At 47.5% G+C, this 16,487-nt stretch overlaps 1 protein-coding gene across 1 annotated transcript in view; it reads right to left on the bottom strand.

Annotated features, from left to right (window-relative positions):
- Positions 1 to 14,969, bottom strand: part of myom2b (myomesin 2b) — a 158,351-nt gene extending 143,382 nt beyond the window's left edge. The window contains exons 1-2 of the mRNA XM_085996445.1: positions 14,642 to 14,969; positions 1,188 to 1,334 (exon numbers count right to left, since the gene is read on the bottom strand). Of these exons, the coding sequence (XP_085852571.1) occupies positions 1,188 to 1,309 (122 nt within the window). The 5' untranslated portion in view covers positions 1,310 to 1,334; positions 14,642 to 14,969. The remainder of the gene's footprint in view (positions 1 to 1,187; positions 1,335 to 14,641) is intronic.
- Positions 14,970 to 16,487: the final 1,518 nt, after the last annotated feature.

The following is a 16,487-nucleotide window of genomic DNA, read 5'->3' as shown; positions in this document are numbered from 1 at the left end:
TGACTTGGTGCGATTTAGGACACAGGCAGCCGAGTTTTGGGTGACCTCAAGTTTACGTAGGTTGGAATGCGGGAATCCAAGTGTAGGGGCTAAAGTTATGAGGAAAGGTTGATAATCTCAAAACTCCACAGCTGAAAGAAGAGGAAATTGTTGCAGTATATAATGGCCCAGAAATTCGGGTCCCAACGTGTGAGTACGCACGGAGTACTCACGCGTAGGCCCAACGAAAGTGCCGGTTTCGTGCATGCACTGCGCATGCGCGGGAAACCGGCACTTCCATTCCCCTGAAAGAAGGGGTTCAGAGGTCGAACGCGTGCGCTGGAGAGGCAGCGCGTGCGCATCGAACTTACCTTTTTTTTCCAGGTTTCTCCGGGAGGGTAAGTCTCCAGAAGTTACACTTTTAAAAAGCAGTCGCAAGGCCTGCTTTTAACAAGGTAAGTGCTGAATTAATTAAAATTAAAACATTTTTTCCACAGGTTTATTATTTTTTAAATACTTTAAAGAAAGATAAGTTTATTTTTAGCCCTGTTAGAAAATGTATTAATTTTTTCAAAAATTTAAATTATTGTTTAAAATAGTTATTTCATGTCATTTATAGTTTATTTTAAAAATGTGGTGTTTTTTTCAAATTTATTTGAGGTTTTAGTGATGTTTTGGGGCTTATAGTATTTATAGGTTTAACAGCTCTTCCTGTCTAACTTATGAATGAAGCATTCCCTGCTACCATTGGCTCGCCATGGCCCATGTGATCCCAGGGGACGCTTCGAACTAACTGCGCCCCTGGGATACGCAAGCACTGCGCGCCAGCAGTTGGAGGAGGCCCAGGATCGGAATCCCACGCGGGCCCACAGCTCAACGGCCGGCGCGCTAGGTAAGTGCAGGTCGGAGGCTTGCACCCGCGGGAAGCCCCCGACCCAAATTTCTGGGCCAATATATTAAGTGACTCAGATAATAGGGTCAGAGATCAACAGTAAAAAAAACTAGTGAAAAGTAAATTTAAATCAGATACTAGAAGGAACTCCTTCATGTAAGGGTGTGACTGCCAGGTCTGTGCTGTATTGTGAAGAATAATCCCCGCAAAATCATTTTGCAAGTTCATCTACCAGCCAACGGCTTTGGGACTGCTCAACTCATTTCACATTACTCCGTGTCTAGTCCAGGTGGGAAGATGGTCTGGTGCTCCTCACCTTTTGCTGGAGCTGCTTTTGCTGGTATACTCCTTGACGAGGTAGCGACTGTCAATGTTGCGGTAATCGTAGCCATAGTGTTTGTGTTTCCTTTGGTAAAATGGCACCACCTTTGTTGCCATGGTGACCAATTGTCTTTACCCAAACCTACAGACAAAAATTCAGACAAATTATTACTTAAATTACTATCCTAAAAATACTGAGATGCACCAAAGTACAAACAATTTGAAAAGTAGAACATTTTTTTAATATATTAGAGCTGTATGTTTTTTTTTAAAAAGTGTAATTTTGAGTCATTTCATTTCTGTTGATAATGTTTGGGAATCAATCCTTTAAACATGCAGTCATATCTACATCTGCCTGTCTGTATGTCAGGAAGAAAGGCAGGTATCACAGGGGGTATGCTCCCATCTCTAGAATGGGCACGCCCACATAAACAATTAAAATGGTCTCCAAGCTACTCCATGATTCTTTGTGATCACGAACCCCCTCCAAGAATCTCAGTGGCGATTTGTTAAATGGAATTTGGCACAACAGGAGAGAGGAACAGCAAAACCACATGAAGAAAATGAAGCAGAAAAGGAATACAGCCTCAAAAAAAGAGTTAGGATAGAAAAGGAAAGCAACCTGAGAGGAAATAGTAGATTAGTAATATCTCAGTGCGGCCTTTGATTTAAACAAAACTCTTCTGCACTCATGACAAGCCATCAAGAAAAGTCCGAATGCAGTTCCATTACTTCTGCATATTTCCCAGTGCAAAGTAGAGAAGAAATATTAAACGTAGAGGGAAATACAGGAAAAGAAGCCTGACACACATGAAAAATCTGATGAGGATCCTTGGGTATTGCACATATGATGCTTGTCCCTTTATCATGCTCTGCTGGAGAACAGGATAGCTATCCTATACTGGCCAAGTTATTTATAATTATATTTTAATTTGAGAGATTCTGTGTGGTGAAATTACAATATTAGCAGTTTTAGCAACAAAAAAATATTTCCTTTCCATCAGTTGCTGATTCAAAATAAATTACATACATACAATATATATAAATAAATTACATCCTTTGTGACTGTGACAAAGGTAAACTATCCCTCCTCGTCCTTCTTGACTTGTCTGCAGCCTTTGACATAGTTGACCACTCCATCCTTCTCCAACGCCTCTCCACCGTCATCCAGCTGGGTGGGACTGCACTCACCTGGTTCCATTCTTATCTATCTAATCATAGCCAGAGAATCACCTGCAATGGCTTCTCTTCCCACTCCCGCATCATTACCTCTGGTGTCCCCCTAGGATCTATCCTTGGCCCCTTCCTATTTCTCATCTACATGCTGCCCCTTGGTGACATCATCCGAAAACACAGCGTCAGTTTCCACATGTACGCTGATGACGCCCAGCTCTACCTCACTACCACTTCTCTCAACCCCTCCACGGTCTCTAAATTGTCAGACTGCTTGTCCGACATACAGCTCTGGACGAGCAGAAATTTTCTCCAATTAAGTATTGGGAAAGACCGAAGCCATTGTTTTTGGTCCCCACCACAAACTCCATTCCCTAGCCACTGACTCCATCCCTCTCCCTAACATCTGTCCAAGGCTGAACCACACTATTCGCAACCTTGATGTCATATTTGACCCTTAAATGAGCTTCCGACCACATATCCGTGGCATAACTAAGACCACCTATTTCCACCTCCGTAACATTGCCCGTCTCCGCCCTTGCCTCAGCTCATCCACTGCTGAAACCCTCATCCATGCCTTTGTTACCTCTAGACTTGACTATTCCAATGCACTCCTGGCTGGCCTCCCACATTCTACCCTACGTAAACTTGAGGTCATCGAAAACTCAGCTGCCCATGTCCTAACTCGCACCAAGTCCTGTTCACCCATCACCCCTGTGCTCGCTGACTTACGTTGGCTCCCGGTTAAGCAACGCCTCGATTTCAAAATTCTCGTCCTTGTTCAATCCCTCTATGGCCTCGCCCCCTCTCTATCTCTGTAATCTACTCCAGCCCCACAACCCCCCACCGAGATATCTGCGCTCCTCTAATTCTGCCCTCTCGAGCATCCAATTATAATCACTCAACCTTTGGTGGCCGTGCCTTCTGTTGCCTAGGCCCCAAGCTCTGGAATTCCCTGCCTAAACCTCTCCGCCTCACTATCTCGCTTGATCCTTTAAGACGCTCCTTAAAACCTACCTCTTTGACCAAGCTTTTGGTCACCTGCCCTAATTTCTCCTTATGTGGCTCGGTGTCAAATTTTTTGTCTTTTAATACTCCTGTGAAGCGCCTTGGGATGTTTTACTATGTTAAAGACGCTATATAAATACAAGTTATTGTGGTTCTGCTTAAAAACTTGACAGGAGACTACAAAGGTTTGCTTTCTGCATTGTTACAAACCTTCATTGTCAAAGGTGATAGTAGTATATTTTATGGTTTCATACAATTACTGCTTTCTCCAAGGGTATGACTGTTATCTATTCACTTGTGACTCCTAACAGCCCTTTCTCCAGCTCTGTAATTACTTCTCTTACTGTGGCTACCTGGCCTCAGTCAGTGACACTTGTTTTGTTAGATGAAACGTGACAGCTTCAGAAGTAAAAGTCACTCTAAAATGTCCTGCCTTAATATTTAATATAAATGTTATCTGAATTGTTACCACTACAGTGTGTCAGTTGTGCTGAAGCAGAGTATAATGGCTGATGTCAGTCAGTATAACAGTAAATGTCAATCAGAACTTTAAATACGGAGTTACAAGGAAATTCAGGTTATAAGAAAACAATGGCAGTAGATTCTTAATATTTTAAAAGGAACCTTTTTGTTGCTTTATTTTATTATTTTTATTTGAAAATTGTTATCATATTATGATTTAAAAGAACACTGTATAAATGCATATTTGCAAATAAATATACATTGAAAAATACAGCTGAATCTTGTAATTTCTACTGGATTGTGAAATATATTCAGACCAATGATGAGAATTATGCTTCTTCTCCCCAAGAAAAAATATTTGATGAGGGTGAAGGATAATTATTTCAAGGGCAGGAGAGAGCAACTAAAATGTAATTGAGTAAAACAGCAGCAGGTTAAGTCTGTGGATATACTGTGCTATCTGTCCGAGATCATCAGCTTCAAAACTGATTCATAGCCAGCAACACCTGATTTACCCTGCCTGGCTGGAATCACATTATGATGGCCAGGAAAGGGTAGTGTGCACATGTACTTCATCACTGGCCCCTAAACGTTGATGTTTTAATAGTATGAAAGGGGCATTTTCTTTCTCGAAACATTTTTTAAAAATATTGCTAAGTTTGTAAAGTTCCCAGGAGATTCAATGGATCCCTGAGCTCTTTTGAAACCTGGCTTGACACTACAGTGGAGCCATACTCTGTGGGGTGTCAAATCCAAGTGGTGTTGGACAGCCTCCCCAAGGGAGTCTCACAACCGCTTCAAGGCAATGCAAAACTGTCAGCACAACTGGTCTATAAGAGGTTAAATTGCTATCTCAGAAACATCAACTTTTGTGCTTATATCTATACTATATATACAAAGTATGTAAAAAGGAAGAGAGTAGCAAAAGTAAACGTTGGTCCCTTAGAGGCTGACACAGGAGAAATTATTATGGGGAGATAAGGAAATGGCAGAGGCTTTAAACAAATATTTTGTACCTGTCTTCACAGTAGAAGACACAAAATGCATACCAAAAATGGTGGGGAACCAAGGGTCTAATGAGGGTGAGGAACTTAACATAATAATTAATATAAGTAGAGAAAAAGTACTAGAGAAACTAACGGGACTAAAAGCCGACAAATCCCCTGGACCTGACGGCCTATATCCTAGGGTTCTAAAAGAGGTGGCTGCAGAAATAGTGGATGCGTTGCTTTTGATCTTCCAAAATTCCCTAGATTCTAGAACGGTCCCAGCAGATTGGAAGGTAGCGAATGTAACACTGCTATTCAAGAAAGGAGGGAGAGAAAAAACAGGGAACTACAGGTCAGTTAGCCTGACATCAGTAGTAGGGAAAATGCTGGAATCCATTGTTAAGGAAGTGGTAACAGGGCACTTAGAAAATCATAACATGATTAGGCAAAGTCAACATGGTTTTATGAAAGGGAAATCGTGTTTGACAAATTTATTAGAGTTTTTTGAGGATGTAACTAGCAGGGTAGATAAAGGGGAACCAGTGGATGTAGTATATTTGGATTTCCAAAAGGTATTCGATAAGGTGCCACATTAAAGGTTATTACACAAGATAAGGGCTCATGGGGTTGGGGGTAATATAGTAGCATGGATAGAGGATTGGTTAACGGACAAAAAAGAGTAGGGATAAACAAGTCTTTTTCGGGTTGGCAGGCTGTAACTAGTGGGGTGCCGCAAGGATCAGTGCGGGGGCCTCAGCTATTTACGATTTATATTAATGACCTAAATGAAGGGACCAAGTACAATGTATCCAGGCTTGCTGATGATACAAAGCTAGGTGGGACAGTAAGCTGTGAGGAGAACACAGAGGGCTAGATTTTCAGTATAGACAGTTTTGGGGCGCTAACCTTAGCGCCCGCCCGAAGTTAGCGCCCGCCCCAAAGTAGCGCCCCGTTGCCGGAAATTCAGTGGCTTCGCCCTAAGAGATTGGTGGAGCGCTAAAAGAGGCGTTCCACTCCTATCTTTAGGCGCTAAGCCGGCGGTCCAGAGGGATAGCGCCCAGGCGGGGCGCAGCGCGGGTGCGGTCATTTTTGGACTGACAGCAGACCCCGTGGCGCCGACCAGCTCTTAAAGGGGGAAGGGACGAATTGGTCTGCTGCCACGCCCTGCACGCTGCAGCCTTGCAAAGAGGCCTCAACACTGCTGCTCAGCCCCAGGGAGTCATGGCAACGCCAGAGAAGGCCCGTCAGCGTGCCCTGCGCTTCTCAGAGGGTGATCTGGACATAATGGTCACAGCTCTGGAGGTGAGGCGCAAGATCTTGTTCCCAGAGAGTGGGAGGAATCCAACCCACCACGACTACACCAAAGCCTGGAAGCAGATCGCCCAGAGGGTGACGTTCACCGGCGATGCCCCCAGGACCCACAAACAATGTCGTAAAAAATACAACGATCTGACCAGGATTGTGAAGGTGAGTAGCCTTTCCAGTCTCCTCCTCATTCTTGCATGTACACCTGACATGATGGGCAAAGGGAGCTGAAAGTCCTATTGGCCAGCCCTCAGCCAGCAGCATTGGGACAGTCATGAGCATCACATGGCCATTCGGCACTCTACACTTTGTCCAAGCTATTCCACCATGGGAGGCAGTGCACACTACATCAGGGCATCACTCTGTCCACGCTATTCCACCATGGGAGGCAGTGCACACGACATCAGGGCTTCACTCTGTCCACGCTATTCCACCATGGGAGGCAATGCACACTACATCAGGGCTTCACTCTGTCCACGCTATTCCACCATGGGAGGCAGTGTACACTACATCAGGGCTTCACTCTGTCCACGCTATTCCACCATGGGAGGCAGTGCACACTACATCAGGGCTTCACTCTGTCCATGCTATTCCACCATGGGAGGCAGTACACACTACATCAGGGCTTCACTCTGTCCACGCTATTCCACCATGGGAGGCAGTGCACACTACATCAGGGCTTCACTCTGTCCACGCTATTCCACCATGGGAGGCAGTGCACACTACATCAGGGCTTCACTCTGTCCACGCTATTCCACCATGGGAGGCAGTGCACACTACATCAGGGCTTCACTCTGTCCACGCTATTCCACCATGGGAGGCAGTGCACACTACATCAGGGCTTCACTGCGCACTTACAGCCCATCCTTTCTCTTGCAGGCTAAAGTAGCGTTTAATTGCCAGGCGCGTGCCAGGGGTGGCCGCGCCAAGCTGCAGAAGCTCACTCGGCTGGAGGAGCGCGTGTGTGTGCTCATGGGAGCCCGTGTGATTGTCCCCACAGCGTGCGGAGTATCTGACCCTCCACTGCCCGGCAATGGTAAGGACCTCGCCTTTTGGCCCTCTCGCGTCGCACTGGCCCATCCGAGCTACCTCCTTTGCCACTGTCCCACCAATGCGCGGAATGCCACCAGTCCTAACTCCCTCGCTGACGCCGTCTCCTCACTCTGAAGCTACTCTTGTGCATTCCTGCTTTCAGCTGGTGACGACCAGGACCCTGAAGCTGCCAGTGACAGCACCTCCGACCAGGAGGAGGAGGAGGAGCAAGCCGGACCTTCGGGGGAACAGTCACGTCCCGCAGGAGAGGAGGAAATGCTTGACACCTCCTCACTGGACGAGTGCCTGGAGGAACTGTCGCAGGGCAATGCAGCTTCTGGGACCAGTGGCGTCCAGCCACCCAGGAGCCATGCGCGTGGCCCGCGGCCTTCCCCCCAAAGGGGGGAAGGATCAGAGGGGAGTGCTGCTGTTCGGCACACTCGCCGCCACCAACGCGGCAAGGGTCCCCTAGTTCGGCCCCCTCCTCCCCAGCGGGAGAGTCGCGACTCCAGTCCGGACACCTTCACCTCGGAGGAGGTGCGGAAGCTGGATAAGATGGCCGACGATTCGGACCGGCACCACACGGAGCTCATGAGCGTGGTGGGGCGCATGCCTGAGGCCATCGAGTCGCTGGCGACCAGTGTGCGCGAGTTCGGGGCAGCAACTGCCGCGAGTGGCCGCATGCTGACTGATGCCGTCAAGACCCTGGCGGCTGTGATGCGCGCGCACAGCAGGACCACAGGGGCACTCACTGCTGCCACACGCGCTGTCTCAGGCAGGCATCGCCAGGGCAGCCGCCGCGCTGGACCATCCCAGCAAGCCGCCCCTCGGCTGATTGTTGCGGATCCTGCAGTGCGGGCCCGGCCGAGTGCCACCGCGCCACAGCACCAGCCAGCGCATCCCAGACGCCAGCTGGCCCACATTGCGCCATCCGTCGCCGCCATTCCCCCACTGGGACGTCAAGGGCAAGCGGCTGCAGCTGATGGTGGCCAGGCTCAGGTGCGCCACTCAGCAGACGGCCCCTCGAGGCCCAAACGCCGTGTAGGCCGCCCCCCAGCGGCATCTGGCGGAAGGGCATCTGAGCCTCAGGCGCCTTCCCCCAGCCTCGCAGCAGCCACTGGGCAGAGCTTGCGAAGGAGCAGCAGGCCGGGCAGGGGAGGCAAAAGGCTGGGCAAGGTCTCGCCCTCGCGGGCCACTCAGTAGAGGGTGTGGGCAGCTTTCCTTTTATATGGCGGTGGCCATCTTTATTTTGCCCATGGTTGTGTTGTTGGAGGGCTTATTTTTTGCGTTAGGCCGACGTTGAGGCCCGGTTTGAAGAAAGGTGGAGTGACTCCTCCCCAGTTTGTGGGAGTGAGTCGTTTGTTGGGCTTTTTGTGGGGCCTGTTTATTGTTTTTGGGGATTCATGTGGGAAGGGCTTTTCATTTTTGTGTAATAAAAAATTATCTTTATTCATGCAGTCTCCATGGTTGTTCTTCTTAGTGTTTGTTGGCTTCACCGGCTGAGGGCTTGTGGAGCGGCTGCATTCATCTTCCCTCATGGCCCCTGGCCATTCCCTGACAGGGGGCTTAGAAGTACCGTGTAATAAGGTGGCGTCGTGCGGCCCTTGGCCCTGGTCGCTCCCTCCTGGGAACGTACTCCTGCTCCTCCTCCTCCTCATGCTCCTCCTGCTCCTCCTCCTGAGGTGCTGGTCCAACGTCAGGTGGCAGTGCCTGAGTCCTGCGGATAGCCAGGTTGTGTAGCATGCTGCAAACCACCACAAATTGGGAGACCCGGTCCGGCGAATACTGGAGAGCTCCTCCGGAGCGATCAAGGCAGCGGAACCGCTGCTTGAGGACCCCAATAGTTAGCTCGATGATGTTGCGGGTGGTTTGATGGCTCTCGTTGTAGGCCTCTTCAGCAGCGGTCCTGGGCGCGCGGAGCGGGGTCATGAGCCAGGTGCACAAAGGATAGCCTTTGTCCCCGAGTAGCCATCCTCTTGGGGGAGGCTGTGCCTGGAACATGTCATGCACAGTACTCTGCCGCAGGATAAAGGCATCGTGGCTGCTGCCTGGGAAGCTGGCATTGACTGCCATGATGCGCTGCTTGTGGTCACAGACCAGCTGCACATTCAGAGAATGGTAGCCCTTCCTGTTGCGATACTGCTCGCCATGCTCCAGAGGGGCCCGCAAAGCCACATGCGTACAGTCAATGGCGCCCTGCACCAAGGGGAATTCCCCGAGTCTGGAAAATCCCAATGCGCGCTGATGCTGGCTCTCCAGGGCCATGGGGAAGGAGATGAATTGGCTTCTCCTTCTGAACAGTGCTTCGGTCACCTGGCGGATGCAGCGATGCGCGCCGTACTGGGGGATGTTTGCTATGTCCCCAGCAGCGTGTTGGAAGGAGCCGGTGGCATAGAAGTTCAATGCCACCGTCACCTTCACTTCCACCGACAGAGACGTCCTGCACCTGAGCTTTGGCCGCAGATCTCGGCGAAGCAGGTGGCAGATCACTGCAATCACCTCCTTTCGGAATCGGAGCCTTTTAACACATCGCGCGGCACTCATGTTTAGGTAGGAGCGCTGCTGGCGGTATAGCCTGACTGGGTAAGGCCTACGTGGCCGACGCCTGTAGCCCCCTCTGCCTCTAGCCAGGGCTGCCCCTCTCACAATGCGTCTGCGAGCCCTACGGACATGGAGCTGCAGCTCCGCGTTGGCACCCCATGCAACCCCCATCAAATCCTGGCAAACACTCTAATTTCCAAAAGGCCACTTGCAGCGCTCTGGCCTGAGTCCAAAAATACCTGGCTCTTGCTGCTTGAAACCAGTTAGCTATCCTCCTTGTTGTGTCTCCAGAAATGCGTTGCACAAGAGTGTTTTCTGAAAAAAGGCTGGCCTTTATACTGGAGAGTACGTCCCCTTTAATTTGCGCCCCCCGGGGCCCGCGCTGGTTGTGTTGCGTTCCTTTTTCCAAACGCTCCGGCCGCCAGCCGCACAATGGGGCGGTCCGACTGAAGTTTGGAATCGGGGCGCACAAAGGGCGTTGCACGAGGATGTGACGTCATTTTCTGCGCGCGCATCCGGGCGGGCGCTAAACTTTGCGCCGGCGCTAACGGGCAACTTAATTTGGGGCGGGGCGCAAACTGCGCTGCGCCCGGGCGCTACACGCATAGCGCCCGAAAAACACTTCTCTTAAGGCGCTAACTGCTGGCGCAAGCGACTGAAAATCTAGCCCAAAGAGTCTACAAAGGGATATAGATAGACTAAGTGAGTGGGGGCAGTAAAGTGGCAGACGGAGTATAATGTTGGGAAATGTGAGGTTATTCACTTTGGTAGGAAGAATAGAAAAACAGAATATTTTTTAAATGGTGAAAAACTTTTCAATGTTGGTGTTCAGAGAGATTTGGGTGTCCTCGTGCAGGAAACTAGCATGCAGGTACAGCAAGCAATAAGGAAGGCAAATGGCATGTTGGCCTTTATTGCAAGGGGGTTGGAGTATAAGAGTAAGGAAGTCTTGCTACAATTGTACAGGGCCTTGGTGAGACCACACCTGGAGTACTGTGCACAGTTTTGGTCTCCTTATCTAAGGAAGGATATACTTACCTTGGAGGCGGTGCAACAAAGGTTCACTAGATTGATTCCTGGGATGAGAGGGCTGTCCTATGAGGAGAGATTGTGTAGAATGGGCCTATACTCTCTGGAGTTTAGAAGAATGAGAGGTGATCTCATTGAAACATACAAGGTTCTGAAGGGGATTGACAGGGTAGATGCCGAGAGCTTGTTTCCCCTGGCTGGAGTGTCTAGATCTAGGGGCATAGTCTCAGGATAAGGGGTAGGCCAATTAAGACTGAGATGAGGAGGAATTTCTTCACTCAGAGGGTTATGAATCTTTGCCCCAGAGGGCTGTGCATGCTGAATCTTTGAGTATATTCAAGGCTGGGATAGATAGATTTTTGGACTCTAAGGGGAATCAAGGGATATGGGGATAGTGTGGGAAGGTGGAGTTGCGGTTGAAGATCAGCCATGATCTTATTGAATGGTGGAGCAGGCTCGAGGGGCTGTATATCCTACTCCTGCTCCTATTTCTTTTGCTCTTATATATAAAAGCCTCACATCTAGCACACATACAACTCAACTCAGATGCCAAAATGTCAAACATATACACAAAGAAAAGAGAAGGAAGGAAAGTAATTCCCTGCTGGTTATAAATACAAATTATATAAATGCAAGTTGTTGTTGTTGTTGGTGGTGATTTTTCTAGCCTTGCTAATCTGACCTCTCCCCAAGGGCAGCAGTCAAGGATTGATGAGCACCTACCAAACTACAGAAAGATCCTCAGTAATTAGCCTCGAACTGCCTTCAGATTCTGCTCATTGAGACCACTAGCCCACAAGGAATACCCGATCAGTGGCTTTAAAGTGACAGGCCAGATTAAGTCCCACTCCATTTTAGCCGTTAAACATCAGAGCTGTGCGCCACATCCCAGACTACATGCAAGTAATGCCATATGATATCAGTTAGCTACCTGGTCCAGTACATCCCCTCCCTGCAACACAACAGTCTCTAGCTGCCTATTTCAGTATAGTCACATAATCAGCTTTCAGTAATGAGAACAGAGCCAGTCTTTGCAACCTACCCACCTCTAAAGAATTATGCAAATCAAACCCATCATTAATTACTATTTCTAAACATTACCATATTGCAAACAAGTAGCAATATAATAGCATTTATAATATTTGATTTGGACAACTTTATTTAGCTTTTTTTCTCCTTTTCCTGTCAATTTTCTCTCTATCCCTCCTCTCCAGCACATGCCTCTTTTAATTGAAACCCTTAAGGAGACACTGGGTCACCCCAGTATCATCAGACAAGAAGATCTAACAATATTATTTCCTATCCTGTATCGACCAATCACTCCAGTCCCTGGCAGACACCGACTCCAGCAGATGCTAACGCCTCGATGGGTCACGTGCCCTTCAATTTCTCACCCAAGTGGCTAATCACACATGAAGCCTAGACAGTGAGCATTGCAGTCTGTTCAGTGGGCCAAAGCCAAGCCTATCCTCACCTGATGTTCACCAGTTTGCCTAATGATCGGGAGCAGCAACACTGGCTGATTTGCCTCCTCCAAGCTCAGGGAGCAATCGCTACACCCTTCTATCACCCTGGCTGAGATCAGCTAACACAGCATAGACCAAGGCTTGAACTTGGGACCTTGTATATATGGCTCAGTTACTCGCCGTCTGAACTAGCTGGCCAATTTACAATACCCTGCTTCACTGCCTACAACCCAGCTGGTAGATGCAGCTTTTAATCCCTTTCACTCTTGCCTTCAGTAGTAGCAATGCTTTTAAAAAAAAAAGTTTTTCAATACAGGAAACTTTCATTTTACCAGCACCTAAATAACCGGAAATCTCGGTTAACCAGCAAAATTCAGGAGTAGGTTCAGGTAAGTTTTATTACTTGCCTTCCTCGATCTGTTGCTGTGCAAGGGTGTGGCTGCAGCTGTTGCTAAGCTACAGAGACGCTTGGAACTTGTGGCCATTGTTCTGAACCTGTTGCTAAGCAACAGGGTTTGTTGCTTTATACGGAGCTCTCAGCTCCGTTTCTTTTACTATAGCTTTCGGTTATCCGGAATTTTTGATGAACCGGCACCACGTCGGTCCCGTCGGTGCCGGATAAAAAAAAGTTTCCTGTACAATTATCATCAGGGTCAATCTTGTGCATTGGTAGAGAAATCAATGACATTTTGCTTAAAATGTGGTTTCCAGATGATTGGCTGGTGCTATTCTGTGAAGTGTTGGCCCTATCACTGCCATTGGCTCAGAGACACCAGACCTCAGTCCATGCACCAGGGAAACCAAACTAAAGAGAGAGTAACAAATGCAAAATACTGCGGATGCTGGAAGTCTGAACTAAAAAAACAGAAAATGCTGGCAATGCTCAGCAGGTCAGGCAGCATCTGTGGAGAGAGAAACAGAGTTAACGTTTCAGGTCGATGACCTTGTCATCAAAAGTGGAAGATGTTTGAGATGAACAGCTTTTAAGCAAGTACAGAGCAAAGGAAAAGGGGGCAGGGAAAGAACAAAAGAGAGTGTAGGGTATTCGAAAGTATTATACAGGCCAGGAGAGATGTGAGCACATAAAGTTAATGGTTGTAAATCGAAAATTATTCCCTGCGGTTAACATCTGCACTTTTTATATCTGAAATGTAAATGTTGTTAACTATTGTCCATAAAAAGGTGCCAAAATGTACTGGAGAAGTGACAGCCAGCCCATGATCAGCTGGTGTGAAGGGTGTGTCTGTCACTGATAAATAATTCAGCCCAGAATCAGAATTCAGCCCGGAACCATTCCTATCGGCAAACATCAAATTCAAACCAAGAGGTGCATTTTAACCGGGTTGTCAAACGAAATCCCAACAAAGGGAACCTCTTAAAAAAAAAGCAAACTTCATTTCAGTAACGAAAAATCGGTAGCCGCAAAGTCACAAAGTGAATAATGACAGCGGATCCTCCAACCTCTCGTCCCTCAAGGACCTCCCCCACCTTTTCCTTTTTAAACACTCCTCGAGTATTAACGAATGAAATCACCTTCCAGCATTCCTCCTTCTCTTTATTCCCTTTACAAGATCACCGTGTCAAAAATTGGCTTCAGGGGATTGACTGACTGCAACTATGGTGTCAGTAGTTCTGTTCTTAACGTTAGCTCTCGTTTCCCCAGCCAGCCAAGATGAGTGATCCACCAAACCCCTTTAGCTTGGTTTAGTAACAGCCCCACTGCAGTATTAGCTCGTTGGCTGGAATCCATTCCTCCACCCATTGCTGGCACTGGTCGGACAGCTCCATCGCCGAGGGGCTCAGATCAAGGCAATTATTCTTAGCGACGAGGAATTCGGAGCAGCCTCGTCAGCGGCACTTGACTGAATCCACGGGGAAAGCGCCTTACATATTGCCAATATCAAAGTCAAATTTGTTGAATAAAAAAAAGATAGTCGCGATTGCATTTGACAAACTTCTCAAGTGCGTTTGTTACAGAGTAATCCATAAAGTGAAATGAAATAGGTAACCCGGCAACACATTAAATAGGGAGGAAAAAAAGTGAAAAGTAAATTAATGGACCCATTGGAGAACAAGAAAAAAAAGTTGCATTTATATAGCGTCTTTCACGACCACCGGAGATCTCAAAGTGCTTTACAGCCAATGAAGTACTTTTTGAAGTGTAGTCACTGTTGTAATGTGGGAAACGCGGCAGCCAATTCGCGCACAGCAAGCTCCCACAAACAGCAATGTGATAATGTGCAGATAATCTGTTTTTGTGATGTTGGTTCACAACCTAGAGAGATCGCCATCGTTTGGGCAGTAAAATGAGATCTATTTTCTGACACACACACACAAAACCCCCCCACAAAAGTTGAAAGATCAGGGGGTTCTGATCACACGCTTCAGACTGTCTGCTTTCTCACTTGCCTGTCTTATGGCGGAATTAAAGGGAAAATACTCACCGAACTGCAGGGAGATTCGGAAGGTGACGGCAGAGGAGCAGCCGTGAGGGTCTGGCTGATACAAAACAAACAAGACTCTGGGTGAAGGAATGCTCGGTCACCCCAGCGTCCCTTTTATGGCCAGACACGCCGTTATATATAGAATCGCCGGTGTTAGGCTGATATATCTGATTCGTACTTAACGGTAAGGTGCACAGAATACAGACATTTAAAAGACATCAGCCTTTGCCTACAGCCTAATATTCACGCACTTCAACTAATCTCTCCCAACAGTGCTTTAACTGTAAACCGATCCCTCCCCAGCCAGTGATTAAGCTTTGTATACCTCTTCCAGTTACTTTTTAAGAGCTTGTAATGTTTAGTGATCTGCAAGGGATCTGGTTATTTGTACTGACCCCGTGTGAGGAAAATCACCGTGATGATCTTTGACTTATCCAGAGACTGCTCCAGGTTCTTTGCAACCATTTAAGGGCTTTACAGAACACCCGCACGCTCTTTAAACACCACCCAGCTATATCTCAGATTGGGGACAGGTCACCCGTTTAAAAATTGTGTAAGAAGTTACTTCCTTCAAGCACTGCGGTTACATTACTTAAAACACAAGGGGGAAAAGTGTCAACATTTTGCAGCGCCTGCCCGTTCAAAGTCCTCTTTAGGAGGCTGAAGAAAGTTTAAGTGGAAAAAATACTGCTGACTGGGCTGATGTTAAATAAAGTAACTGGTTGATCGTCTTACACCGACTATCCGGTTTCAGAAGGAACCCGAACAAGACGTCAGGGGGGATTCTTGGGCGGCGTTAAGGTTTTAAAGTCTCCACCAGCAGCGAGGAGGGTAGACAGGCGGCCAACTCCACCCGAGGCTGGGAGCTACCTCTGCTGTTCCAGATACTGGGCTGCAGATAGCTGGTCTACAAACCTTCTACACTGTGTGAAAGACATGCATGTACAGAGGACCTTTTGAAGTGTAGTCACTGTTGTGATGTAGGAATCACAACAGCCAATTTGCGCACAGCAAGCTCCCACAAACAGCAATGAGCTAATGACCAGATAATCTGATTTTTAGTGATGTTGTTTGCTGGATAAATATTGGTCAGGAGACCACGGAGAACTCCCCCTGCTCATCTTTGAAATAGTGCCGTGCGACCTTTTACGTCCACCTGAGAGGGCCGACGGGGTTTAACATCTCATCCGAAAGACGGCGCCACTGACAGTGCAGCACTCCCTCAGCACCGCACTGGAGTGTCAGCCTAGATTTTGTGCTCAAGTCTGGGACTTTAAATCACAACCTTTTGACTCAGAGGCGAGAGTGCTACCACTGAGCCACAGCTGACCAGATTGTCTCTAGTAGACTTATTCCAAGTCTTACAGCTGCATTACTATTCTGTACAGTTGAATTGATAGTTTTGCCCATATAGACCTTTATGATTATATAAAGTATTATATCGCTTGAATTATATGATACGTATCTATAGTATATTTCAGAGTTTACCTAAATATCACCTGGAAAAGAGGCCTTTATAAGTCCTCCAAAGCTTTTGGTTACATGTAATTATTCTTAGTGGAGTACATGTCAAACTGGGGATCAAATCTAGAACCTACCTGCTCCATATGGCTCAGTACCACACCATGTGATGCAGTGATCTATAAGATACCACGAGCCCAAGGTGGTTACTATCTAAAAGCAACCACTTATAGATGGTACAGGTTTAATTTACAATAGGTGCCTAGAATAATGGTAACAGGACCATTTCAAAAACATACCATTGCATTGTAAAGGCACTACCTACAGGACATTGAGTTATCTACCTGCAGCTAGAGCAGTACATATTGAGAACAAGTTAGAAAGA

Source organism: Somniosus microcephalus, chromosome 9 (assembly GCF_052327205.1).
Source record: "Somniosus microcephalus isolate GS21.2 chromosome 9, FLI_Smic_1.0, whole genome shotgun sequence".
Classification (NCBI taxonomy): Eukaryota; Metazoa; Chordata; class Chondrichthyes; order Squaliformes; family Somniosidae; genus Somniosus; species Somniosus microcephalus.
The sequence above is the reverse complement of the archived record's forward strand: the minus strand, read 5'-3'. Positions and strand labels throughout refer to the sequence as shown.